This window comes from Neopelma chrysocephalum, unplaced genomic scaffold, assembly GCF_003984885.1.
Source record: "Neopelma chrysocephalum unplaced genomic scaffold, ASM398488v2 Primary Assembly neopelma1_382, whole genome shotgun sequence".
Classification (NCBI taxonomy): domain Eukaryota; kingdom Metazoa; phylum Chordata; class Aves; order Passeriformes; family Pipridae; genus Neopelma; species Neopelma chrysocephalum.
The window spans coordinates 2,203,625-2,230,803 of NW_020898046.1; the positions used below are offsets into that span (position 1 = coordinate 2,203,625).

At 37.9% G+C, this 27,179-nt stretch overlaps 1 protein-coding gene across 2 annotated transcripts in view; it reads right to left on the minus strand.

The window, feature by feature from the left end:
• The window catches only part of GRID2 (glutamate ionotropic receptor delta type subunit 2), a 700,412-nt gene that overhangs the window by 96,160 nt on the left and 577,073 nt on the right, over positions 1 to 27,179 (minus strand). For both annotated transcript variants that reach the window (XM_027706551.1, XM_027706550.1), the window contains one exon: positions 9,147 to 9,285. In XM_027706551.1, the coding sequence (XP_027562352.1) occupies positions 9,147 to 9,285 (139 nt within the window). The remainder of the gene's footprint in view (positions 1 to 9,146; positions 9,286 to 27,179) is intronic.

Here is a 27,179-nt window from a genome sequence, read left to right on the forward strand (position 1 = left end):
GGAAGTATGGACAGTCTTCAAAGAAGGAATTTAGAAACACTTCCTGGCAACCCTGGGTAGCATTAGAAATACTCAGCCAGAGTGGATGTGCTTGAAGGATTTCAAGGGTAACAAGAACAGCTTTTGCAGAACTAAAAGCCTAAACAAGGAAAGTGTGAAGCTGTTGATGGGGACAGCAGACACAGCTAAAGCTGAGGTGCTCAGTGCCTGCGTTGCCTCACTCTTCCTCAGCAAGGTCCCCCAGCAAAGTCTCTAGGAATAGAGGCAGGGTTCAAGGGGGCAATAAACAACCAGCAGGAAGTGGTCAGGTAAATCCCAACCAGACAAGGCAGGGATTGACTGGGATCACTAGACCCACAGAAGTCTATGGGACCTGGCAGGCTGCATCAAAGTGCGCTGAGGGAGCTGGCCAATGTCCTTGCAGGGCCAGCTGCTTTGATTTTTGAAAGGTGAAGGAGATCCCTGGCCGCTAGAGAAAGAAAATGTCCAGACTATATTCAAAAAGATGAAAGAGATGATTAATGGAATTAGAGCTGGTCATCCAACATCATGGAGTGAGTCCTCTTAGGCCACATTTCTGAGCATATGAAGGAGAAGCAGCTGACTGGCCACGGTCTACATGGATTTACCAAAGCTAAGTCATGCCTGACCAACTCGGCTGCCTTCTACAGTAAAATTACTTTGTTTATGGACAAGATGAGAGAAATAGACATAGTTTACCTCAGCTTTATCAGGGCATTCAATACTGGCTACCACAATATTCTTGAATCTAAATTAGGTCATTAGGTATGTCTGGGTGGGAAAACGGATAAATTCCTGGTTGGATAGCCATGCTCACAGGGTAGCTCACATGGAGGCTGCTAACAGGTACCACAGAGGTCTAACCTGGGACATGTCTTTACCAATAACCTGGAGGAGGTAAGCAAGGACCTTCTTGTCAAGTTTGCTGATGACGTGACATTGGGGGACCAGCTGACTGCTCAAGAACAGGCTGCTATTCAGATGGACCTAGAAAGGCTGGAGGAATGGGGTGTGAAACTCAGCAAGGACAAATGCAAAGCCCTGCACCTAGGGGTGAATAACTCCCTGCAACAACCCAGGCTGGGGCACAGCTCTGCAGAAAGGCACCCCCGTAGGCAGCAGTGGGCCTTGGTAAGAGCTTTGTTCTATTTTACCATTAGGCAAATTGTTGTGCAGAAGTAGTGTATTACTGTTGTGTTGACTGTCTATCTGTTAAAAGCATCACTGATAAAAGGCACTAGATAAATAGAACATACATCCATTCTGTGTTGCTGCTGCTGCCAATACACTCCTCTATCTGGCAGTGCTCAGAAGTGCAATGAACTGTCACAGGATGCAAAATGTAATGTCCTGTGATTGTCGTGTTATTTGTCATACTAGAAAAGTATGCATAAAGTATTTATTGAGTCTCCAATTTCTAGTGACAACACTTAGCAAAATTGCAATCATTACAAGTCTACGTATAGCCATATAATTTCTAGTATAACAAACAACAGAGAATTTTTTGGATATATTATTGCTACGCAGTAAATAATTGATATGTGTAGCTGCTGCCACAAACCAATATGGTTACAAACAGCACAAAAGAAAACTAGCTCCTCTGTATATCCTATGGCTATAAAAGCAACTTTGCTATTTTCAGAAAGGCAAACCAGCACAAGACATCAGCTGTCAGTCTTGAAGTGTACTACAGTCAGGTATGGGAAACATATTGCAAACAGGCTGAGAAGCAAGAAAGAATGCTATCACACACAAAGGCACCACCAGCAGGGAAATAACAAGGAGAAGAATTATGTCAATGCCTTCAGGAAGGCATGTTGTAGTTGCCAAGTCTGGCACTAACTACAGTCTGCAGCTCCTCATGGTTAGATGTGCTATCCTAAAACACAGGATGCCTCTCAGCTGCCCTACTCTGCATCTTTACACAGTTGCAGGTGAAGCTCCATGCTGAGAAAATGATGGCAGGAGGACAAAAGCAAGACAACTATAAATGTAACCTCTACGGATGCGCTAAATGCTGTTGTTGGCAGTAAACCTCAAGTTTTGGTTCACCTGATCATACACTGAGGAACAAGAAAGAAGTTACAGAACCTTTGACATATGTATGTGTATATTCTGCTGCATAAGCAAGCTGCAAAAGCAGTAAAGATCTATCACATCAGTGGCTCCCTCCCCTCGCACAAACATGTAAAATGGGATGATAATATATATGACCTCTTTCAGATGCTGGTTTTTTTATAACCTGCAACTCTGCAGACTATTGGTGTGACATTCAGAACCTAGAAGCTATTGTACAGCAAAACAAAGAGAAATGACAAACTTTGACAGAACTAACAGAATTATTAAACCATGGAGGTTCCTTTGCCGAAGAAAGAACTTTTATAACTACTTTGCCTCCAGCCTGGTTTTATAAGTTACACAGTGTTTGGAGTACCTCTATTCCTGGATTAAACAATTCATTCTCTTTTCAGACAAATGCATTTAGTGCATACACAAATCCTCAGCCTCACTATGTCACCCAATCTCACCACACAGCTGCCACACCACATCTCAAAATAAGGAAAAAGCATTTGATGAATAATTCCTAGGGTACAGGAATTTGATGATTAATTCCAAAGGTCTCGTTTGATGCCCAATTCTGATACCGTTATCCACACTGAAATTTAGTTTTGTGATAGTTCTCCGTTGAGGTACCCGCAAAGCAAAGCATACATCTAGCATGAGCGAGCAAATTATAGTCCAACATTTTAAAACTTTTATCTCCTTGAATTTCTAATTTTGAAGCAATAAGGTGGCAGGCACTGATCTCTTCTCTGTGGTGAGCAGTGATAGGACCCAAGGGAATGGCCTGAAGTTATGTCGGGGGAGGTTTAGGTTGGATGCTAGGAAAAGGTTTTTCACCCAGAGGGCGGTTGGGCACATGGAACAGGCTCCCCAGGGAAGTGGTCACAGCACCAAGCCTGACAGAGTTCAAGGAGCGTTTGGATGATAATCTCGGGCACATGGTGTGAATCTTAAGAATGGTCCTGTGAAGGGCTAAGGGTTGGACTCGATGATCCTTGTGGGTCCCTTCCAGCTCAGCATATGCTGTGATTCTGTAAATGATGAAAACTGTTTAAAAATATTAAAAAAGCAGATATACTTGAGAAAAAAAGGTTATAAAATAAAATACCTTTAAGTGAGTTTGAATAAAGACAAATTCTACTTCTAGGGAAGTGATCACGCAGTCAGGTGATAGTTCAGTTTATTTTTGGCTATCATTCATGCAGCATTGTGGGGAAAAATGTTATGTGAGGTCTTTATGGTATTTTTTTAATCACTGCAACTACTGGGATAATGCCAATATTATCCCAATATCAATATTATCCCAAATTAACTAGGCTAATAGGACTATTCTGAGGATTATTTGAGTCATTTGAGGATGAATTATTAACAGATACATGTATTTTCCAGCATTTGTTGATCTTGTTTAGTATTCTGCACCTTAATTAGGCAGCAGTTTTCAGGTCACTTTCATTTTATGGCTTAGAAAAAATTAATTACTTTGTAATTAAAAAAATTATCTCTGCTTCCAGCTAGAAGAGAAACATAGTAGGATTGGGATATGTTTCTTTCTCCAAAGCACACTATAAATTCAAATCCTAGACTCAGAATTGATAACATGTTCACATATGTCAGCCAAAAGCCTTAAAAAAATACACAAAAAATGTTGAAAAGTTAAAGGTCAGTTCCATAAAGAAATAACCAAATTTCTTTTTAGATGATTAAACACCACTGAGATCAGATACTTAGGTATCAACGTGTCTTTGTAGATCTGGGTTATAGATCAATTTAGGCTAGCTGTGTTAGACTTCACTGTTGCACAGAGATGTCTCTAAGAAGTAGTCACTAAATTTCAGGCAAAACATAACTGATGTCATGGCTTACACTGAAGTCTTTATTTATGAATATTTCAGATAAAGTTTTCCAGTTCTTTTTTTGTTTGCTGGTTTTATTGGTTGGTTGGGCTTTTTTCCTAGGACAGTAAGGATTAATTCACAGGTAGACTTAGGCATAGGGAACAGGACACATTAAGCCAAGAGATTTAACTGTTGGCAGGGACAGCTGTGGCAGAAAGTAGTAATACGGCTTGCTAGCCAGGTTGAAGTTCTGGGTGAACCATGCTAAAGGAAAGATTAAAGAACATTCTGTTTTTCAACATCAGGAAATATCTAACTACTGAGTTCTTGTGTAATCCCCTTGCAGAAGTCTTGTAGTCAGTTGCACTGAGCTGTTTAAAGCCTTGGGGACATCTTAGCTTCAAGTGAATCACGGTTTAGAAAAATGTCGTGAAAAGAATGACTGGGCAAGAAAGACATGCTTTACCTCTATGCCTCCATTATTTGGAGGCAGAGGTCTCACCTATCAAATAAGACATACTAGTTGTAACATGGAGAGCATTATGTGAACTTCTTGTTTTACAGAAGATGCAGACTCTTCCCCATAACACGTACAATCTGAAGTCTTAAGCTTCCGCACTTTTAGGAGTGGATTAAACTCAAAACCACTTAACACTGGTCTTTTATATGACAAACTCCTCTGTCCACCCCACTCCTCCAACCTTCCTGCAAAATTTCAGTGCCCATGGAGGGTGGTGACACCCTCCTCTAATCGAGAAACAGTGGAGTAGTTTGAGTAAAATCAATCTCTGCCCATGGACTCTAATTCTATCCTAAAGGAATCATAAAACACAATAATGTCAATAGTGGCTCACTGATTAAATTCACAGCATCAGCACCTATAAGAAATAGCTCACGACCTCCAAATTTATTTGGCATTTACCAAGGAAAGCCACTCTTAATTACTATTAATTAATGTTGCATTTGAGACAGTGATCTTAAGATTTAAGGAGCACAGAAATTACGCTTTGCTTTGCTGCCACAATGTTTTGGCATTTGAAATGCTGACTGTCTTGATTTAAATGTCATTTGCAATGTGGGTCAAGTGTGAACAAAAGATGCATCCAGGAACTACTTTATAACTTGAGTGCCTCTACTCTTGATATTGTGTATTGGCAGAAAATGAAAAGCTGAGCTCCCAAAGGTATTAAAAGTAGCTGTTAGTCTGGAAAAAGAGATTAATGTCCACTCTTTTCCTTCTAGTTCTTCTAAATCAATTTAAAAACTGTAATGATTTGATTCAAATTGAACACTGAAGCAGGGCACGAACGCCATCAAGTGAGGTTATACAGAAAAGATCTACTTCAAGACTCTCTAGGGAAAGGGTACATTTAACTAGTCCTCCCTAGTGCACTGGCTAACAAAATTTTGCATGCTTTGCTTCTCAAAATAGAATTCTGGATACCATGAGGAACTGACTAGGAAGAGTGACCTAGTCTTCACACTAGACAAGAAAGGGAAGCTGCAAAAGCTCTGAACACAAACTGGCTTCATATCCAAAAGTTGAAATGCAGTAACTACCAAAAAGTTTCACAGAAATGGAATATGCTGTGGACTGTTTGAATCCTCGTATCTTTTGTAAAAGATATCACAAGGACCATACCTTCAACAACACACTGTAATATCTGATGCTAGCTGGAAATCTGAAATGAAAACCTATTAACTACTTGTTATATCTGTGCAAACCTACTGACTTCAATTTCTTTCATTTTTCTGACTTCTCTGAAGCTGGTTGGATACTACTACAACCAGAATCTCGATTACTTTCTCCAAATGCTCATACTCATTTCCATTCTGGCCTTCAAGGGTCCCCAAGGTACAATTTGAACTGCTAAAAAAAAAAAAAAATGGAGCATCAGCTTTTTTCTTTATTGCTTATTCATGTTTTCCACTTTGCAGTAATTCAGCATGGTAAACAAACAGCTTCTCTCTTATGTGCTGGTTTCAGTTCCAATGTTGGCAGTTTTGTAAACTAAAGTTTTACACTCCCGCCATAGTTAGGATAACTTCATTCCCTAATGGATACTTAACACATCTAATTACTCTATTTTTGAGCTGAAAGTGCTGTTGAAAAATGTCTCTGTTCTTTCATTCCAGGAGCTCTCCAGCTGCAACATTTTCTACTGAATAAAACATTTTCAGTGACTTTGCCCATAAATAATACAGCACAAAGACCAATGTAGTCCCAACTGTACATAACAACCTCAGATTTCCACTGGGGGTTTTCTAGTGACATCATAATAAACTGCAAGAAAAAGCTGAAGATGTATTAAATTATGGTTTGGGTATATTTTATTCTTTTTTTAGACATGATAAGAAAACACAGACATTTTTCACAGTAATTTGAACATTTTTCTGGACTACTTCAAAACTAGAAGGGGCATGATTTTAAAACAGGATGCAGAGGCATATTTCATTCTTGTAAGGACAAACTGAATGACTGAATATATCATTATTATTTATTTTGCATGTAAAAATTATCATGTTTTTTCTTCACAGTCCTTATTTAAATTTAAAGCTTTTTAAACTTAGAAAACCCCCCAAAAACCCCAACTTCCCTCAAAACCCCTTGCTCAGTGTTGACAAACATTGACACAGAATATCATTTTACTCCCCTATAAATTTTGAAAGGATTGTAATTGAAACTACGGAGTCAAACAGTTGGGTTGTGTCAAAGTCCCCTGCAGCACTCCATGATCTCAAAGACTGTTATTCAGAACAAAAAAGAAAATGATAACTTGTTTTAATTGTTTAATAATTTGCTGATGTGATTTTAGTCTCATTTACATATCTCTGTCTTAGAGTATTTAGCCCTCTAATAGAGGAAAGTGTTGGGGTTGTTATCCCAGAAGGGAAGGGTAACGAAACAGCCATAGCAAATTTCCAGTTAGGAATTAATAAGGACTGATAAATCCTGGGCGACCTGGGCCAAAGGACACCAAATAAGTAGTGAGAAACGGTTCATGAAGTTCAAGAGGATGCTCCTAATGGGGAGAGTCAGGAGAGAACAAGGCACTCAGGGACTGCTTCCGCTCTTCGTTCTGAACTTCATTTTCCAAATGCAAATGAAACTTGTCTGCTGTTGCAGATGTTTACTTGCCTATGTGCCATGAAAACCTGGATTGGTTTTAGTATGTAGAAAATCCTCACCTAGAGGAAAAGTGTCTTGGTGTGAGCATGGTGACCGGCTGCCAGGCAGTGCTGCTTGATCCTAACCTATGAATTCACAGTAGGCCAAGGCTCCCCCTACCCAGTCTGCAACAGTGGCTCGCTGTCTCAAGGGGAATTTCAGAGAGGTTTGGAAAGCAGCTGAACTAGAGGCAGAAAGACCTTAGGGGATGATACAGAAGTCAGGGACTTGAATCAACGACTGAGAAAACTGAATTTTCCCTAAGGCCATCATTGAGCCTGACTTGAAGGTCAGGTTCTTAGCTTTCTGGTGGAAGAAATACAGCAGAATGTGCCTCTCCTTACATTTTTGCAAAGAAGGATATATGGGAAAGGCTAACTTTGTCACTCCAACACACTTTTACGGAGTTGTTGCCTAAAGATTAAAAACCTGCTATGAAGAAATGGCCAGCTGCCCCTTGGAGTGCTTGGCTAGCTAATGCTTCACTGTATTTTCTAGTCTCTGCTTTGAACCAAGAGTGAGCATTTGAAGGTGGAGGAGGTCACTGGTGCATTGGGAGTGAGGATAATTCAGCATGCAGCTTGCTGAAAGAGAGGAGACTTGTCCCAGTTAGAGCAGCTGGGACCAGTTCATCACTGTGTGGGTCTAACCCCAACTGTGTATTCTACACCCTCTATGTCATTTCCCACGAACTGTTAACAACAGACCATTTGCAGCAGCTGCCCAGAGCACACCTGACCCCTCAGGCTATAAGCTGGGTAAGATAGGAGGATGTCCCTATCCTCACACCAATGACTCAGGTGTGATAACTCCCCTCCAGGGAGTCATTAGCCTGAGGGGTCATGTCTGCTAAGGGGCCACCAAGGATTCCAAAAATATCTCACCACTCACAATCACCCATTGTGGAACTCCCTGCCCTGAGGGAGGTACTGGGCATTCCCACTCGAACCTGAGGGTATATAATCTTGGGGTCTTGGGACTTCTGGGCCCACTCATTGGATCCAGAGGAAGACCAGAACCTCAACCGGACTGCAACCACCACTCTCGACTGGACTGTGACCAGCACTCTCACCAACAGGTCTTCTTTTCTTTTTACTTTGGACCCGGTGGGACCACGTGGGGATCAGCACGGGGGCCAACGAACACCGTTCTGTTCGTGCCCCAGGGTGCTGGGTTATACATCTGGGTTTTGTGGGTTAAAACCAATTGTTTGTCTGTATAATTGTATTTATTGTATTATTTTTATTAAATTGTAATTCTGACTTATAATCTCTTTTGAGTTGGGTACATTTCTCCTGCCAGTTTACCTTTAAACCAGTACAATACTGGAGTACAAAAGGTCAGAGAGAGGGTAGGAGGCCTAGAAAGATTCCCGTGGTATGGAGAGATGGTCTGCAAAAAAGGACTGGGATGTATGACAGAAAGGGAGTTCACTACAAAAGGGACAGGAAAAGACAAGGACACTCATGTTAGGGAGGCATCAAGCAAAAGAACCAATAGATAAAAAAGAACAATGTGATCTGCTTGTGTGGTAAGAGAGCACCTCAGAGCAGAAGGAGCAAAGCTGATTAATGAGTGAGTTTTTTATGGTTTGTTACTGCCTTGGCAAGAATAGGTGAATTCAGCTTTGAGCTCTCCATACATTGAAGAAGCATTGGGTTCTTCCTGACCAAAGTGTCAGAACACAAGTATTGTGGGATACACCTGAATAGAAAGCATAGCTGGTATACACAGCAAAAATTTATACTTTCCCACTTCGAGTACTAATACACTGGTTATCTCAAACTCAATTGCTTCTTTCAAAATATGTATGTGTGCATATATACATATGTATGTGTGCCACAGGGAAAAGTATCTGCTAGAGGCCAAAAATTTTGATCCTAAAAACAACGTGTCTCCAGGGAGACTGAGAGTCTATGGTATATTGTTATTTTTCCAGCTTCTCAGGATGATAAAAATTTATTCCTTTTATCTCATTTAAGGAGAACATTCATACCCCTCTACATGTATATTTATGTTCGCCCTTCTTTCCCTTGAATCATTCTTTATCAACTTACTGGATGGAGTTCTCAATGCGTGTGATGGTGAGGAAAGCTGCTAGGTTTGCTGTGTAGGAGGAGATGACAATCAAAGCAAAAAGCCACCAAGCTCCCATCATCAGTCGGGTTGCCAGGGTTGTGTACGGAACCTCTCCTCCTGTGGGAAAGAAGGAAAAGCAAGAGTTTTCATTTGAAACCCAGATCCTCATTGTTCATGCATTGCTCAAGAGAACTAGACTCCAGGGCCAACAGGGTAAAGCAGCTTACTAAAGCCTGGTGCAGGACTTGGAGCCACACTTTCTATCCAACAAAAGGACTAAAGTTAGTCCACACTGTCAGTTATCATTTCTGTATTTAATCTCTTTTGCTATTGTGCCTTTAATTGCAATTCATTTGCCAGTCCTGTCCAGTAATGGAAATAGACTTCAAGATCTTGGAACAAAACCAGCAAAAGTAAATTCCTACAATGGTCTTTCCTTAGAGATCTTATCTACAAATCTTAATTAAGTTTTTCTTTCATTCTGGGGACCATAAAGTTAAAAAACCCCATCAAAACACAATTACTTTTCACAGTTCTCTAGGCAGGCAGATGCTCGTGAGAACCATATGTATGTGTACAACTTGCTGCAAGTGAACTTGGACACGCAGGAAAGAAAATCCCATGTATTGAAGAATAAAGCAAAAATTGTTTTGTATTCCCATAGTTGCTTTCCTTTAAAATCCTACTGCCATGAAAACAGAACATTAGCAGCAATTAAGCCTACCAGGATAAGCTGCATACCACCGCTTGTGTGACCAGAGCCCAGTTAGGCAAACCATGAAAAGCAGTATTTTTTATTCAAATAACTGCCCCAAAACACACTAGTTTGGGGTATTTGCAAGAGTTCTTTCAGTTAAAAACATATGAATCACAGATTTTTAGATGAAAGAAAATTAATTTTTTAAAGAATGAATTTAAAAATTATGCATGCAGCATAAGTTTTGTCACAGCTACAAGTAATTAGGGGAGACAGTGAATACAACAAACACCCACAGTCAACTGCTCAAGATGTTCACCCTTTTCTTCTCCCTCGCCACTCAGCAATTTGAAAAGTTGACATTATTTTTCAGGTAGCTTTCTCAGATGCAAAATGATGGTACAATACCTAGGATTTGCAAAAGCAGTTTGTTACTGATTCAGTCCTCTGTAAGTAGTTTTTTTTACTTATGTAATAACTCCTTCCTGTTTCCCCAGCAAGTAGGTTTATAGGAAATACAAATTACAATTATTCCCACTCCAAGAAGAAATCATTTTCAATTATATACAGAAAATAGATATTTAATAAATGTTATATATGAAGGATCATCTTACTGTTTTGTCAGTTTGTCTTACCTACAGAAAGCACTGGGAATTCTGCATCACCATTCAGGTTTGAAGCTTATGTGCAGTTGTACTATATGTGACGTAATAACTGACTCCACTCATTTATACTTTTGGTATTTAAACATTGAAATCCTTAGCCTTTTGAGAATTCCAGCATTGAAAGACAAAATCTATGTTAGATCTGCACAGTTGGAAATTGATTTTCTTTTATTTCCAAGATGCCATGTAATTGTCTGAAATAAGAATCTACTGATCTGATTGGGAGATATTATTTCAGTATAAGGATTATTGAAGATGAACACTAACTTCAACATCTGAAGATTTGGTTTTCACTGCTGCATAAATTTTAAATTATTTTTAATAGATTATTTCTACTGTACAACAGTTTTTGCAATGTCTTTGGAATACGTAATTTAAAAATTATTTTTTTAATAAAATGAAAAGAGCAGACAGTTATATTAATTTATTAGAAAAGGCTGTCTGTCTTTTTAACTTTCAGGTGCCAATCCCTGCAGATAATCTTTACATTGAATTGAAATGGGTAGTGTGATTGAGAAGAAGCCAATAATCTCCTGGACATTCTTGCATTTTCGTTTTTCAGCTTAATGAATAAAGCTCTAAATTCTCATATTTTTTAATTGGAATTAAATGTCAGAAAAGAGAAGACCATTGAAACTGACATACCTGCCTTCTGGTTTTCAAGTGAGGATGCTGTGCAATAAATGAACATGAAAGCCATTACAGATTCCTAAGCTACAGCATTTCCTACTGTTCATACAGTGTAGCTTTCCCATACATCAGTAAGGTTGTTCTCCCTCTTCACTGTTACTTTTTCCTTCTTTCCCCCATGTTAAAAGTAGACTTTAAACCCCATGAACGCTGGTTAGCCCAAGTGCTTTTAGCTCATCCAGGTGTTTGTGTAGTCTTGTTCCTAATTCACAGTCATACTTTGTATATCAGAAGTCAATAAACAAAGCTTGAGGCCATGTACACGTACAATAAACACATATCAAGATAATTCAGCACTCCTCTAAAAATCCTTGCACTGAGCCTTCTTAAACCACCATTTCTAAAGCAGGGCTGACACCACAACTGCATAAGTGCATGACTTTTAAGCTGTACAGGCAGGGTACTTCACCCTTCCCAGTGGAAGAAGGATAAACAAAAATTAAAGGAGATCTTTTACTGTCATGGTATCATTTCTTTGGCATCTATTAGGAGACTTAATGCGATACAGTCTTGTTCCATTGTACTGTTTGCTAAAACACTTCCTGCACCATGACAGTTCACCTTAAGAAATCTCTTCACTCTCCCCAGTTTTGTTTCTGGGGACAAAGTTTCCAAAGTTTTCTTTCAGTCCAAATTTACATGTTTTCTCAGTGCAAAAGAGTACCAATTCACTCAGGAGAGCAGCAATCACTGGTTTTCCATGAACACTACCACGATAAAGAGCTAACAGACACTATTCTTGACTGTAAATGTAGAAGGGACAAGCATGCAAACCTCCCTGAGCTCTGCTTTCCAATATCTAGTATGATTTTCAGGTGCATCAACATCTTTATGGATGACAACATATACCAGTTACAAGGGGCTATGCACAGCAAACACAGTGAGGGAGCCAAGAAAATGGAACAAATCTTTGCCTGCTATTTTATTTTGTATCACACCAGCAAAACTTAATAACCCCTAATGGCAAAGGGGACCACTTGGTGCCATGTAAACACACATTGATGACCGGAGTAAAATCTGTTCTATCATACCTCATTCCTATAGTAAAATTCATCAATGGGAGTTACTATACTGGCTGTGGTTACACTAAAAACACTACTGTTGTAGCATGCTGAGCAACACTTTAAAGTACTGAGCTCCACTCATGAAACAAGTGGAAATCAAAGACAGTCAGCAGTCCTGGAGTTGCTTTGTCATCTTGAGAGATAGATCTCAAATGAATACAGAGGCTATATTATTCTTTATCTTGGCCTTTCCAATACACTGGCAGAAGGGTTTAATGCAGCACAAAATGAACCTGCAGATCGCCTATGTTGTGGCTACAGCTCTGAGTATAATTCATCTGACACATGATGTGTGCTAATATCTCTCAAAAAATCTAATCTGCCTTTAAAATTTTCAGATTGCATATGCAGGAAGGAAAAGATACTTTCCAGAGTAAACTGAGCTAGAAAAATCAATCTTATTGGTAGTTTTCTGAAAAAGTTGAATTACTGTAGGAGTCCCAGTAAAAGAAATTACTTTTAGTCCTCCCAGGCTCATCTAATGCAGCTCTCCTTCATCAATCCTAGACTATTTAATGCTGGCCTACTTCAGATGACAGGCTTAGACTGCAATTTATCTTATAAATTTTTTTTTATTCCCATTTCTTTCCAAGTGCTTCAAGCTAAATAGAAGGCAAGAAAAATAACGCATTGTCTTGACAATGCAAACAATATAATGCATAATTATGACAGATCTAAATATCAGGAAAAACCCACCTTAGGAGATACAATGTAAACCTATACAATTCCCATACAGATTTTTAATATTTTTAAAATTATTCTCCCTCATTAGCAGGCAGTTTAAAAGTTTCTTCAAGTCAAAAATCATAAGAGAGGATTATGGGCAAGAAGGAGGTATGAAATCATGGGACAAATGGGCAAAATAGGGAAACTGAGGATCATGTCCTGGTGAGATCTTGGTATTTCATAATTCCGGACTAAAATTGAAGAATTCAAAATGCATAGGCTCTTTCTCCAAACGTCTTTTTATCAGGGATTTGTCAATTGTTTGCTTGAAGAAAAACTGTGTTCATCTGTGTAGTTCAGAACTATGACAGTGTTTCAGATGGAAATTAAAAAATTCTCATTTGTGGACAAAAATAGATGGTGCTATGTTTCTTGAAGCAGTTTCAGTTGGAAAATAAAAGGTTTCAAGCCTGGTGGCAGCCATCTTGTTGAAAAGTGATGCAATTCTTGCTACTACTCAATCCAGGCAGTAAATATGCAAGATAAGTTGTCTCTCTCTGATTTAATATCAGGTTAACAACTTCATTGTGATTGCACAATACTTATAAATAAAATTACTTTGCTTAACAGCTCAAAAATACTATTTTTACTATTATTAAAGCAAATAGCTTGGCAGCATAGAGCCCACAATGTTGAGATATTCTCAACAGAATTGATTATGAGAAATGAGCCTTTTGAAGATTAATTATTGAAATGTACTTTATAAACAACTACACACACAGAGAAACCCATAAATCACCATTATTCTATGTCCTGGAATTCATAACTAAACTAAATGATGTTTCTGAGGGGGGTTGAGAGCTGGACTGGGAGTCTGCTGCAGCTACTCCCAGAGAAGGCTCTATCCTTCCACAGGAAGGACACTACACAAATCATGGCCTCCATTTGTAATAACCACAACTGCCAGGGAAATACCAGGGACTAGATTTTTATTATGAGTAAAACCCAATTTGTCACCAGTATTTACCATCAAGGCTACCTTACTATTCTCACTGTAAGAATGTATCTCAGTTACGAATAACTTTGTCAAATTTCAATCACCTAATCTGCAATATTTTCTGCAAGAGTTCTGGAGTGACCTGAATTTTTACGTAAGGAGTTTTCCAGATAATTTAGAGAACCATGAAAAACACATTAATTGTGACTGTTTTGTTGAGGAGCTGTAATACTATCAAACTTGAAAGCAAGAATCTTGACTGTGCTTGGAAAAGGAAGGTGAAAACATAAGAGGGTGGGTTATCTGGGGACAAAGTTTGATTTTGCTTTTTCTTACAGAAAATTCTGTCCACATTCAGTGAATTATTGGCCTTTGGTAAAAAACACAAAGGACTGGGAGTTGGCTGCAATTTAGCCTTCAGCTTGTTAGAACAGTCACATCAATTATGCTGTGCATCTGCAATTTCCATAAATAAAGAAGTGTAGACTTCTGTTGCAAATAGTTTAGATCAATGTACGTCTTCTGTTTTCTTTGTAAAAGGGACATTAATAGAGAGTGGGTGTAAGGGAAGTAGTTTGCATTAACAAAGAGGCAAAGGCATTTTATATTTCCACTATTTCTTGCTGTGTGAAACAAAACCTAAAGTTTGACTGAGCTCTGTTATCTTTACAAAACTCTGCAAAGCAGAGCTCTTCAAAGGCAGAATCTTTCAGGGCATTAGCTATTGCTATTGTTCTGTTAAAAACTTCCTTGATAATATAAAATCTCTCCTGTTTTCAATTGGAAATTTTCAATTCAGTATACGACAAAAATACTTTACAGCCAAGGAAGCCTATACCTATTTCTACCAACTGTGAAATAAATGCAGCTTGGAAGTTGTCAGAAAATCTCTCATCATGAATTTTTCTTCCTTTCTTTTCATTTTTTTATCCGTATTTTCCCATTCTTCCTTGAACTACGCAGAATGTGTTAATTTCCATAACATTTAAGCTGGCATGTCATAACTTGAGTTTGTAATATTACATTTTGCGCTCAAGTTAACACCCATTGACCACAGCAGGTACAATGTATTATTCTACAGGAGAATACAATCCCTTGAATTGTAATGCCTTCCGAATAAGCTTGTAAATCAGTGGCTAAATTCCCTATCCTTGCAAATATTGGCAGATTGCAGAGGATTGAGGCTGGGGAAGGAACTGATCATGAGGCAGGGCTGGCAGCCAGATTCTACAAGGTCTGGACAAGTTCGAGAGCCAGGTATTGCTTTTATTCAACCCACCACCTGTTCCTCCTCTAGTATTTTGTTTTTATTAAAATGTAGTGTTGTGTTTTGAGTTTTTTTTAAATTATATATGAAAATAGACATCCAGGTATTTTGTTTCACACATTAAATATTTCTATGGATCTTAACTTCCTGAAGTTAACTGCATCTACGTATTATTACTATACTGTGACAATACTCCAGATATATTAGGAATTGCTTTTTGGGTTACTGGAAGTAGTAGGATTGGAAGAGAAACAATTTTTTTTTTTTTACTAAAGTGATTGTAAAAGTTTCCATCAAATCCCAAAGTTCAAGTAATTTTTTTTTAATAAAATAGTATTTTCATTGTCAAGATATTCTCACATATCAGTTTGCTAAAAATAAACCCGAACTAAATGAGAAAAAAAAAATTTCTAAAGAATGAAACAGTTAAAATGTTGAAATATTTAGAAATGATCATATTTTCTTCTATTTACAAAAAAACAACTTAGTGGAGCCCTTGTAAATTAATGAAAATTTAGATATTCATTAATCTTAAAATATGAAATATTAGATAAACTTTTGATGTCTATCTTCCTAGCATACAATTGATAGAGAAGACATTTTCATATTCCTACTCCAACAGCAGCAGAGCTCTTCTGAGTTTATAGCTGGCCTATTCTTTTCACTGAACACAAGTCCTTCATATGTCAAACACTGTGCTTAAGGCACAAACCAAACATATCCTAACTCTGTCTATAGTGAAAACCTCTTGTGTATTCTCTGTTTTTCATTTCCCAGCATTATTCTGTCTCTTCAAGTACCGTGCATTATAAAGCATTTTTCTCTATGCCACTGGTATACTTAACCATGGACATGCTTAATTCCTTTTTCTACAGCCTTCCTCTGTCTTTTCTGGAGGATTTTGAGAAGGATTGTTGTTGCACTCATTGAGAAATGCTAATGTTTTGTATAAATATGTAACTTCAATACCAGACTATTTTAATGGTGATATCTTTTGGAACTGTTAAGTGTCTGTTTATATTTGTTAGGTCTTTCAAGTTGTTACATCCATATTTTACGATGGAAGAAAAACTTGAATTAAAGGTTCAGTTTGGTCTTTAGGTATACATTAGATTTTTTTGTCAGCTTTCTAAAACCTGCCCAATGCTCCAAGACTCAAATCAACTAACAGACATCCTGGAAGCAACTCACGAAGCTCTCTTAAAATTCTGTTTTTTAAATTTATCTGAATTTGCTGATTTGAAAATGTCTGATGTCAGTAGCTGCCATTTAACATTCGCTACATGGAAAGTATTTAATTTGCTTTTCAAAAATACAGAACAGATATATTTATTGCCTTTCTGGCATAACTATTTTGAATAGTATCACCTTCACCTAATGCACCAATGCCATTAAGGTTTCTTTAGCTCCTAGTAAAATTTTCAAACCCCTCCTTCCCGTTGTTCTCAGCTTTGACTCACCTCTGCGTACACCAGCTCCCCATGTCATTTTCTTCTGAAGTCAGTAGTGTCTAACACTTTCGTGCAATGTTCCTTTTTCTTTCAATATGCTCTCTATGTGCATTCCAGATTCTTCAGCATGGGCAGCTTGAGGCTTGAAACATACACCACTCAGATTGAATGCCCCTATTATACCTCACATTTTCCATTACGCATTACAGATATGCACTATGAGAGCCAATCATCCTCGACTCCAGTATGATTTGGTGGTCCACAACAGACTGATTCCCACCTCATTTTGTGCTCCAGCCATTAGCATGCAGTCACAGAAAAAAACTAAGATAAGTTCTTTCCAAGCTCTCAACCTCTGGAATAACTAATACCATTTTGACATAGTGACACTCTTCTTCCCCTTTTGCCCACCTCGTCCATCTGGCTTTCAGTATTTCAAAGTATCATATTTTCCCACTAGATTTCAGAAACATCATGAAGACCAAATCTATATTTGTATGAGTTTAGCTGTTCATGTTTATTACTCAGAGTTTTTACACTGGTCTACAGGCAATTAAAGAGTGCGTCCACTTTATCATTTGGTGTCCTGATTAATTTTCTTGCCCCTTAACGTCTTACTTCTGAACTAAACAATCACTCACTCTCTCCCATTTGTTTTTGTTAGCGTAATGATCCCCTGACTAATCTCATTACATTTGCTCCCTGCAAGATTGTTTCCTTTCAGCTGGGTGGGAAGCACTGTCCTCATTGCACTCCCAGAAGGGAAGCAATGATGCACAAAAGAAAGCTTTCCTCATTTATTTCTCCCCTTTATGTGACAGGGAGAAAATCCAAGACTATAAGTCCTCTCCTTCAGGCTTATTTCAAATCACTCCTAGTTATCTAAAATCTGTGAAGGAGTTTGAGAAGCTGCATCTTATACATGCTTAAAGATCCTTATCACCAACTCTGGAAGCCAGCTAACCTGAGGGTATATGCACAGCCTTGTGCAGGCAGATTCAGTCTTTCCCCAAACTCCTACCAAGGAGCTCCAATCTGAAAGAGAGATTACCATGCTACCTTGTCACTCTCTGTTACTGCTGGCCAGTAATCACCTCCAAGCTGTATTTCATATCTTGAAAACTCCCTCTGAAAATCCTGTGTTTGCTACTGCTGTGTATCTGTTTGGATATGCCCCTGGCATTTGACTCACATACTATGGCTCATTGCTCAGCTCTGTTTTCTCATTAATAGAAAGAGATTACCCATGCTGAGATTTCAAATGCTGGGACTAATCAAGGACTAGTGGTAATGCCACTAAGCCCCTATCAAGTTATGGCCCAGTGTACCCATCTCATAAATCTGGTCAGAAGGCCTTGGCATGCAACTTGATGGACAAATAGAAATATCCAAAAGATGGAGCAAATGGCTACTCCCAAACTATTTTGCCTGAAACACAGGGTCCTCAGTCATATTTAAAACTCTCCTCTTTGAAGCTAGAAAATTCTCTGGCATCAAGGAAAGGGTTAGAGCTACCCAGTGCAAACCATTTCAGCCTCATACAGCATTGGCTCACCACTGGTTAGCGACCTACAGTGTTTGTAAGTTGAGTCTCTGCTGCATCTATTGTCAAATTATTTTTCTATCAGTCTTCAAATACCCAGCCTGCTTAACCTGCTGTCTCTACTGCAACAGCTTCATTCTAGTGGCAGAGGGCTAATCATTTGGCCACCAGGCTCCCTTGTAAAATTCTGCCAAGATACACCAGGAACTGTCAGACATCCTTGAGTAAAATTTTGTTTGAAAATTAATCTATCTGCAGAAGTCTGTCAGACACACCGTTTCACTACAAGCTTCCAATCACTTGTTTATGCAGAGCTCCCCTTTTCTCCCTGGGTCTAATTTATATACAACAGTGGTTAGTTAGAGGCACTACAAAGATGAAAAATAGTTTGTGACAATAACACTCCTAAGGGCAAACCAAGGAGGGCATTCAGACAAGATACCTTCAGGTAAATGGGAGTTTTAACTTTAAAGGTCAGCTTTAACTCTGTCCTAACCCTCAGGTACTGAACACACTCTTTTTATAATGTTCACCGTTTCCAATAAGCTGTGACTAGACCATGCAGGATTCAGCCTCAGAATAATCTGGATAGAACTGCACTCTGTCTGCTACCACTTTTTAAAGCTGCTGTGTTTTTATAGCTGTAAAACTATTCCATAAACCAAACTCCTATTCCTCCTAAACATAATGATTCGTGTTTGCAGAGAAGAAAGCAGAGTATGAAAACAGAGAAAATTTGTTTTATGGGAAAAGCAATAGCAAGTCAAACCCAAAATCTAATGGACTTTTTTTAAGGCTATTTTAAGCAGAAATTCAAGCCTCTATTAAAAAGGAGAACAGTACAATGATGAAAATTTTAACTTGCTTTTTTCATTCAGAAATTTTTAGATAAAACTCAAATATTTAAATATATACCGAAAGTATAAAAAAGGGTCTAATAACTACATTCCAGTAGAAAGGGATCTAATGCGATAATGGAAAGTCTAAACTCTTTTCAGCTGAGCTGAGATTCCAATTTTCTGCATCACTAGCAATGATAATGTTACACAAACAGTGTTCAATCATTAAATTAATTCTCATTAAATCAATGTCCTTAAAGGCCAAACAGTCCTTTGATAATTACCTGATTAAAGTGATGTTAGCATAACATATTAGTTATAGTATATTTATAATTCCCTTCACAACAACAAATCATTTCTTTTCACCCATCTTGAAGAAATAGTGACAATAATGCAGGAGTTGGGAGAGGAAGCATGCTATAGCACCATGCAGGAAATGGCTGTGGTCTAGCTTCTCCTGGTATCTATGATACTTCAAAAACATACATTAATCAGATTTTCATTTCTATTAGGTAGTATTTACAGTATGAATCTTCAAAGTTATAAGAATTAATTCCTGGCTTTTAGGCCTAGACCAATAGCTTAAGGACTTATTTCAGATATCAGCAACTTCACAGTGGTCAGATTAAGTCGTTCTGTGGAATTAGCAAAAGATGTTTACAACTGAAAATCAAAGTTTATAATAGACAAAAGTTACAAATAATAGTGTGCACTAATTTAATGCCAATACACTATAGTGACTTGTGCAACATAATTACACAGACAGAGAAGGGATGGAGAGATTTTACAGTGCTTCTAAAGTTCTGGAAAATGTATCATAGAGTATATTTTGTTTTTCTCTTTTGCTGTCATTAGAAAAGAGAAGTAATGATTGCAGCTAAAGTTTAAAAATGGAGGTATCTACTTGTATTAACTTAAGTTACTGGGAGCTCTTAGATGAACAATTACTAGACTTACACTACACATATCCAGATGCTGAAATATCCTACAAGTCTTGATATTTGAAAGTGCATCTTTTGATAGTTGTAACTATGACTACACTGGAACTGTGAGGCTTGCTATCCACCTCTAAAGAATCCGCTGGCTGAAATATATTGTATTGATGCTGCTGAAGTGCATTGGTTTATTGGAAGACTTAGCGGGGTTTCAAATTTAATTTTGGAGTTACCAAACATGGTACCATTAAATTACATAATCACAAATAATTGTGTAATAAGCCTAGTAATTTTACCAACAGTTCTCTGCTAAAAAAAAATTCTGTGACCAGATCATCTTTTGTTGCCACTTTTACAACATAGGACAACAATTTTGCGTGATATAATTACTCACACGCCTGCACACATGGAGACAAATACAGAATAGAGCTCAACGTGCACAGGCAAGAAACACGAGGAGCTTCTGGGGATCCTGTTCTGCAGTGCTGTGATATGTGCTTTTAAGGTTGTGCTTGACTGCATGCCCGTATAAAGGTGCTATTTGCAGCCACTGTGAATGCATCAAAGTGATATATGCTTGCTATTATTTTACAGGGTATTGGCACTGGATCTTAACAAATAACCTTGCACACTGACAACATTTAGATTAGATTTCAAGAGATGCTGAGACCCAGTCTCTCAATTACTAATGGCTGTATTCAAATGCTCTGAAGCCTCAAACAATGAACCACAATTATCATCTGTGATATGTATTCATAAGTGGCTAAGAAGCTCACTGTCACATACAGTTCACATAGTGGTGGTCTTTCCATAGACTACTGACAGTGTTATACATAGTACCTTCAGGGACAGAAAAAAGAACTGTGCACAATGGACTGAAAACAGACCATCTGTACATAAAATTAACATTAAGCTAAACAATGTCATTAATGAGGTATAAAAGTGTGGCTTTAGCTAAGAGCCTGTCAGGGAGGACATTATGAATATGAGGGATAGAGTCCCCTTTGGCTGAAAATGAGCAGCTACGAACCAAGCAAACCAAAAAATAATGCAGTGAGACCATAAGGACAAACAGTTATTCCAGTAAGGCCTCCATGTCTTTTGACAGGTACTTTTCCCCAAAACCTTTTTACCTCTACGTAATTCTGTGATCCCCCGAGATTTTGGGGGTGAAGGGAATTTAAAAGAAATCACGTATTCAACAACAGGTTTTTGTTTGAACTTTCACAGAATTATGAAATTTTTTATAAATCTGTTCTTGTAAGATTTCCAAGCATCCATCATCATAGAGTGACACCTGACTACTTCAGAGGCAAATGAAATCACAGGCATCTTGGATACATTAGCTCAGTTTCCATGTCACTAATTCTAACCATCTTTTAATTTTCAGAGTGCTTCTCTGCAATGAACTCCTAACCTTATAGAATTCCATCATCACTAGTACAAGAGTTCTAATTATTTTCCCAAATAACACATTTTAAAATTTAGACTAAAATTCCACTTCAGGTACATCCTGTAATGTTGCCATCAAAGTGATCTGTAAAACTCAGATGACCTGAAGCAGTATTATGATAGTGAACAGAGGACAGAATGAAAACCTCATCCTTTTAAGTTTCACAGAGAATAATGCTATAATGTCATTTATTGATGAAAATCATTAATACAAATGCTTATGTCTGAGAGGTGAATAACTTGCTTTCTACTGCAAATCAGCTATCACCCTGCTTAAGATCACAACTCAGATTTTTTAGAAGTGAAAAGCTACTTCAAAGGTGACTTTACAGGATAGCAAGGATTTTCCTCTTTGGGGATATAGAAATAAAAGAAACCATTGTAAAAACGAAATACATGCTTATAGCTAAAAATGTTCTATTAGCAAGTATATCTAGGCATGAATAACGAACACCCCACTCAACAGATTTATTATCACTGTTCCTTAACAGCCTGTTTGCAGAAGACTTTCTTTCCCCTTCATTGTTACCTTTACTCTGTCCTAGTGTGGGGAAAGAAGACTCTTCAGTCAAAACCACACGTGTTCCTTCATCTTACTTTTTGTCTGGTAGGTGAGGTATCATACATTTTTAACCCAACACCATTTCTAACATCAAAAGCACTGAAAAAGTAAAGGCCTACTTTAAGATCTCTCCCTCCACTATTGAGAGTGGAAGAATAAAAATTAAGCAGCAGGAGGTTCCTATACCAGCGCGCTGCCATAATGAAGGTAATCCCCTTAATTTGTATGCTGGGAAGCTGACTAAATTAAAAAAAATACAAATAAAACCCCCAATAGCTCTCATTTAGCTCTCATTTTCCCAGATTTGCTAAGACTCAACAATCAGAGAAATAAACAGGTTAGTTAAAAAAAAATAAATCATTTGGTAGCATTATTTGTTTCCTTTCAATATTAATTTTGGTCTACTCCTTTCATAAAAATTTTAATATTACAAGAGGTGTGAGCTAAAAACCCTCAACTGCTGAAGAAGGGAGGCTTTCCTGTCAGCAGCTTGAAAACCTCTTTGATGCTCCTGTCTTTAGAGCTTTCAGGCAATTTTCCTGGCACCTACCCACCAGCTGGTGTTATGAAGAAGATCCATATGGGTGGAAACAGCTATGGAACAGCTGTTGCAGAGGAGGGACTCCCCACGGAGCAGAAAAGCAACAGAAAACTACCATGGGTTCCCTTCTAAACTCATGTTCATCTGGTACCTTGGACGTCCTCAGCTGAAAAAGGCTGATCGGTTTGTGGATGAAACTGCTGTCATCCAAGCAGAGGGGGAGTATTTTTAATAAAGCTAAAACTAATTTCTCACTTCCTCCCTACCTTAAAACAGTGAAGGTTGCCAATTGAAGTGTAGCTTCCATGCAGGAAAATCAAATAACAGGACAAGTAAGGCTTGCCTCTTCAGCTTTTAAATATCTCTGAGGATAAAAATGGGGGTTACAATCCTCCTCCAAGCAAGCAACACTTCGTTCCTGACTAAATTGCTCTTCCATGTTTCCTCAATGAAATATATATTATACAAAGGTGAACCTTGAAAAGTCAAAATTGGTTACTTAATCTAAATGTAACTTATCCATTCTTAACCCAACTATAGCATAAAGTCATCTTACAAATTATAACAATTAGAGAAATTGTTCTGAGTAAAATTTTAACCTTAGGATGCTTTTGAAAGAACACAGAATGATGGACAGATGCCACAAACATCTGATTCTACTTTCCTTTTGCCTCATTTGGTCTTGAACAACATTTATACTATAGCCAGACAGACATTACCTTCTCACAGTCAATTAATCAGGCTTGGAGCTAGTCCTGGGGAATTAAGGTGTTTTTGGGCTTTTACACTGCCAATCATTCTCCACCTCCTCACAGAAGGTGTGTCAGACACAACATCTCTGAATATACTGCCTCATGTACCTGGTACTATTACTCAAGCAACCAGGTGCAGAGAAGATATAGAAATGCATTATTTTAGATGCCTCTAAGAACTGCCTGAATCTTAACCTCAAATTAGGGGAAAATCCAAGCATAACCCCTGGTTGTTTAACACAAGTGATATCATATTGCTGCAAATAAACGCCCACACTTTTTTACTTGGAGCACAGTTATTCCTTGGAATTACATTTTCAAAAAGAGACAATCCAATAAACCTTTGAACGTACACAAAGCTACATCCAAGGATTACAAATGTGTATTGCATACATGGCAACAACTCTCAGTATATGCTGTCAGCTCCAGTAATCACTTGTAGTTTCCAGACACACTTGAGACAGAGGACACAACTGCCAAAATTTACTCATTTTTTGATGCTGTCAAGAGGACTGGCCAAACCATTGAGAGATGCAGAAAAGGAACATGGGTACCCCAGGGCTGCAGTACAGAGAGATGACTGTAGGGAGGTACACATACTTACTAATCCGTGAGCCTAGATTTAATATAACAAGAGAATTTGGGGGGTTCATATTTAAAGGTGGAGCTGTAATGTCACAAATATACCTGCTGGTGTATATGGCTTGCTTCCTAACATGTTTGGTATCTGACTTCCATTTTCCCAGCTTAGTGCTGTGCATTTTAGGCTCAGCAAGTCTGTTCCCCTTGCTACAGGAATATGTCAAGGCTGGCATTGGCTTGAAAAGCAATTACAATTGTTAATTAATGAGACTGGCATTTAAGTTTTACCTTATATCAGAAGATATAAAACATGTTTTTATGAAGCAAGATGACAACAGATATCTAAGATATTAAATAAAGTTTCTATGGTCAGCTAGCAGATCAGGTGCAGAATCCAAATTAGGAATTAGGTCTTAGTCCTAAAGTCTTTATACTGGATCACTGGATCTTTTTTGATTTTCTAAACTTAAAAAAAAAACCAAAACAAAAGTAAAAAAAATCAGGTTCCAGCACTAAATAACACATATGAAGATATACTTGATTTCTAACACTATTTTTTAAAAATTATTCTGGAGTTTTTCTCTGAATATTAATTACGCAGAGTTTGTTGTACAGTTAATTAAGAGAAAATGTCGCTAAGAAAATTGTCACAGCATAATGGTTTCCTGCTGATAGGGAATACGCCGAGAGCGAGATAAGCAAGATGGAGTAATTTATTAAGCAACAGCAGACTCCAGGCAGTGCATTTCAGGAGGATTATATCACACCTTGGGTGGTAATACAAGGAACAAGGCAGAATTCTGAGCGGCTCTAATCATCCAAGAAGTACTATAATGACTGAGAACTGCCAAGGCTTGGAGTCTGTTTTATTGCTCTTATGAAATGTAATTTACACAAAGCAAACAGTAAGATTTGCTCATTTACTGGGCATTATGAACATAATTGGCCATTACTGACACCACTGATGACCAATCAAAAACTCCAGTTGTGACCAGCATTTTAAACAAACCAAAACATAAGAGGATAAAAAAATGGTCCAGCAGTGATGTTTTAATATAGTCCATTTCATAACTTTCCTAGGTTAAGCAAGAATATTAAGATCTCTGAAGAAAATAATACTTTTTTGGGCAATACTTCAAGCACACATTATCCTATTGTCAAATTCTATTTATAAAATTATAATTAATGTTTGTTTTGTTGCAATTACAGAGAAGTGATTAAATCTTGAATGATTCAGCCATTTAAAAGATATTTCCCATTATAGCAAAACAAACAAAAAAAATCATCTCCCTGGTTCTCTTTCTTACAGACATTTCCAACTGAAACAGAGCCTTGCATCTTTACCTGCATAATCTAAAATCCTGCTAGGCTAGTTCAGAAACACCTTCTCTTACAGAAAAATTCAAAGCAAAATGAGTAGAGTGGGATAAGAGATAGACTAAGTCTTTTATCGTGTCTTTCATATTAAATACAAAACATTGTAATTTCCTGTAACTTCACTACTTTGCCTACATTCAGTTGAATTCTATCAAACTAAGTAAGCTCATCACTGTATTCTGAAGCAAAATTTGAGAGGCTCCTCTGAAAATAAAATCCTCTAGAACATTCTTCTGCAAGTTCTTGGTAAAAATTATGCAGCATTTCACCTGTCTCAAAAACTGATCTATTATAAAAAAGAGTTGGGAATAACTATATCTTGAACTTCTGTTTCTTAAATCATAGATTTTCTCCAGTAATGGTGAGAGCAAAGAGCTTCCTAGAGTATTTCATGACAAGAGCCCCTAGCAGGAAGCTAATAGAAAACCTTCAGGAGATTAAACTAGGTTCTCAGCAAGTATAAATTTTGCCGTTGCAGTGAGTTGATTCAGTTACTATCAATGAAGATTTTAGTAAAGTTTTAGAAACCCCAAGTTTCTTCTCCAAGACTCTTCTTTGGTTCCTGTTCATATGGCAGGTTCCCAATATTGGCAAGTTCTTGTTAGGGCAAAATTTGAGGGAATAGCAACAATACTATGGCTGAAGAGAAGGCAAAATGTGGTTGTATAGAGTAGCACAAAAGTTAGAGCAAAGACCACATAATGAATCATTATTCATGTATCACTCAGATTCACTGAGGTAGGAAGGGACCTCTGAAAGTCATCTTGTCCACACACATCCTGCCCAAGCTGGGCCACCTAGAGCTGCATGCCTAGGGTCGTGTCCAGATAGCTTTTGAGTAACTGCAAGGATAGAGACTCCACAACCTCATCAGACAGCATGCACCAGTGCATGAGGTTGTTCCTCCCCAGGGGCAGGACTTTGCACTTCTCTTTGTTTAACTTTTGTTGAATACATATTAGCAGAAGCCCATGAAGGAGCCAGGTCAATGGAGAAGAGCAGGAGAAGCAGGACCTGTAGGGTTAATGAGTGATATGCAAGTAGAATGCTACAGCAATGGTGACAACCAGCTGCAGTGTGAGATGGGCAGAGAACAAAACCTGTGAGGAGGGGCTTGAGAAGCCAAGGGGAAATATAGAGTGAGAGAGATAGGAAACCCACTTGAAAAGGAAACTGTAACAACACTTTCTGTGCAACTGACAATAGGTAATTGTCATAAGAAGTGAAATACAGAGCTTTAGCCACTTAGTTTTCTAGGATAAACAAGTGGAAAAGAACAAATTCAGAACCATGACACTAAATTTCAACACAACTACAATCCTCCACTGTCTGAATCTACAAATTTCCTTAATCTTTAGACATAAATAGACAATTTGGAGATAACAGATATTATCTGAACTACTCATGCCTGAATGAGTACTTCAGAGTCAGAAGCATTTGTTTTTAATGTAATCCACAGCAGCATGGCCAAGATCACCTAAAAGTCTCTGCCTTCTTAGTGGTCAGATTCAGTGGGTATATTGGGTGGTAGGCCAAAGCACTCTTTTTTTTTTTTTTAATGAAGGTCTGGAGTACAGAATAAGAAAAAAACCCCGCTTTGCAGTTTATACACTTTTATATTAATTGAGCCTCCCCAGTTACACTGTGGCTTTGTCCTCAAAATTGTCTCTTCTACTAAAAAAATCACATGTATCTTACAAAAGTAGTGTATATTATTTTGATCAATCTCTGTAATGATTGAAGATCAAATATAAAGTGCAACTTAAAACATACATCTACAATACCAGAGTCTCAAAATGATACTTAGATTGGTCATTGAAACATGAGGGGAAAAAAATGGAAGCCAAGTTCAAGACCTAAGTTTAAGTGATAGAAGTAGCAGTGACATTAGGTTTCACTCTACCTTTAAGGAAGCAACTAAAAATACTTAA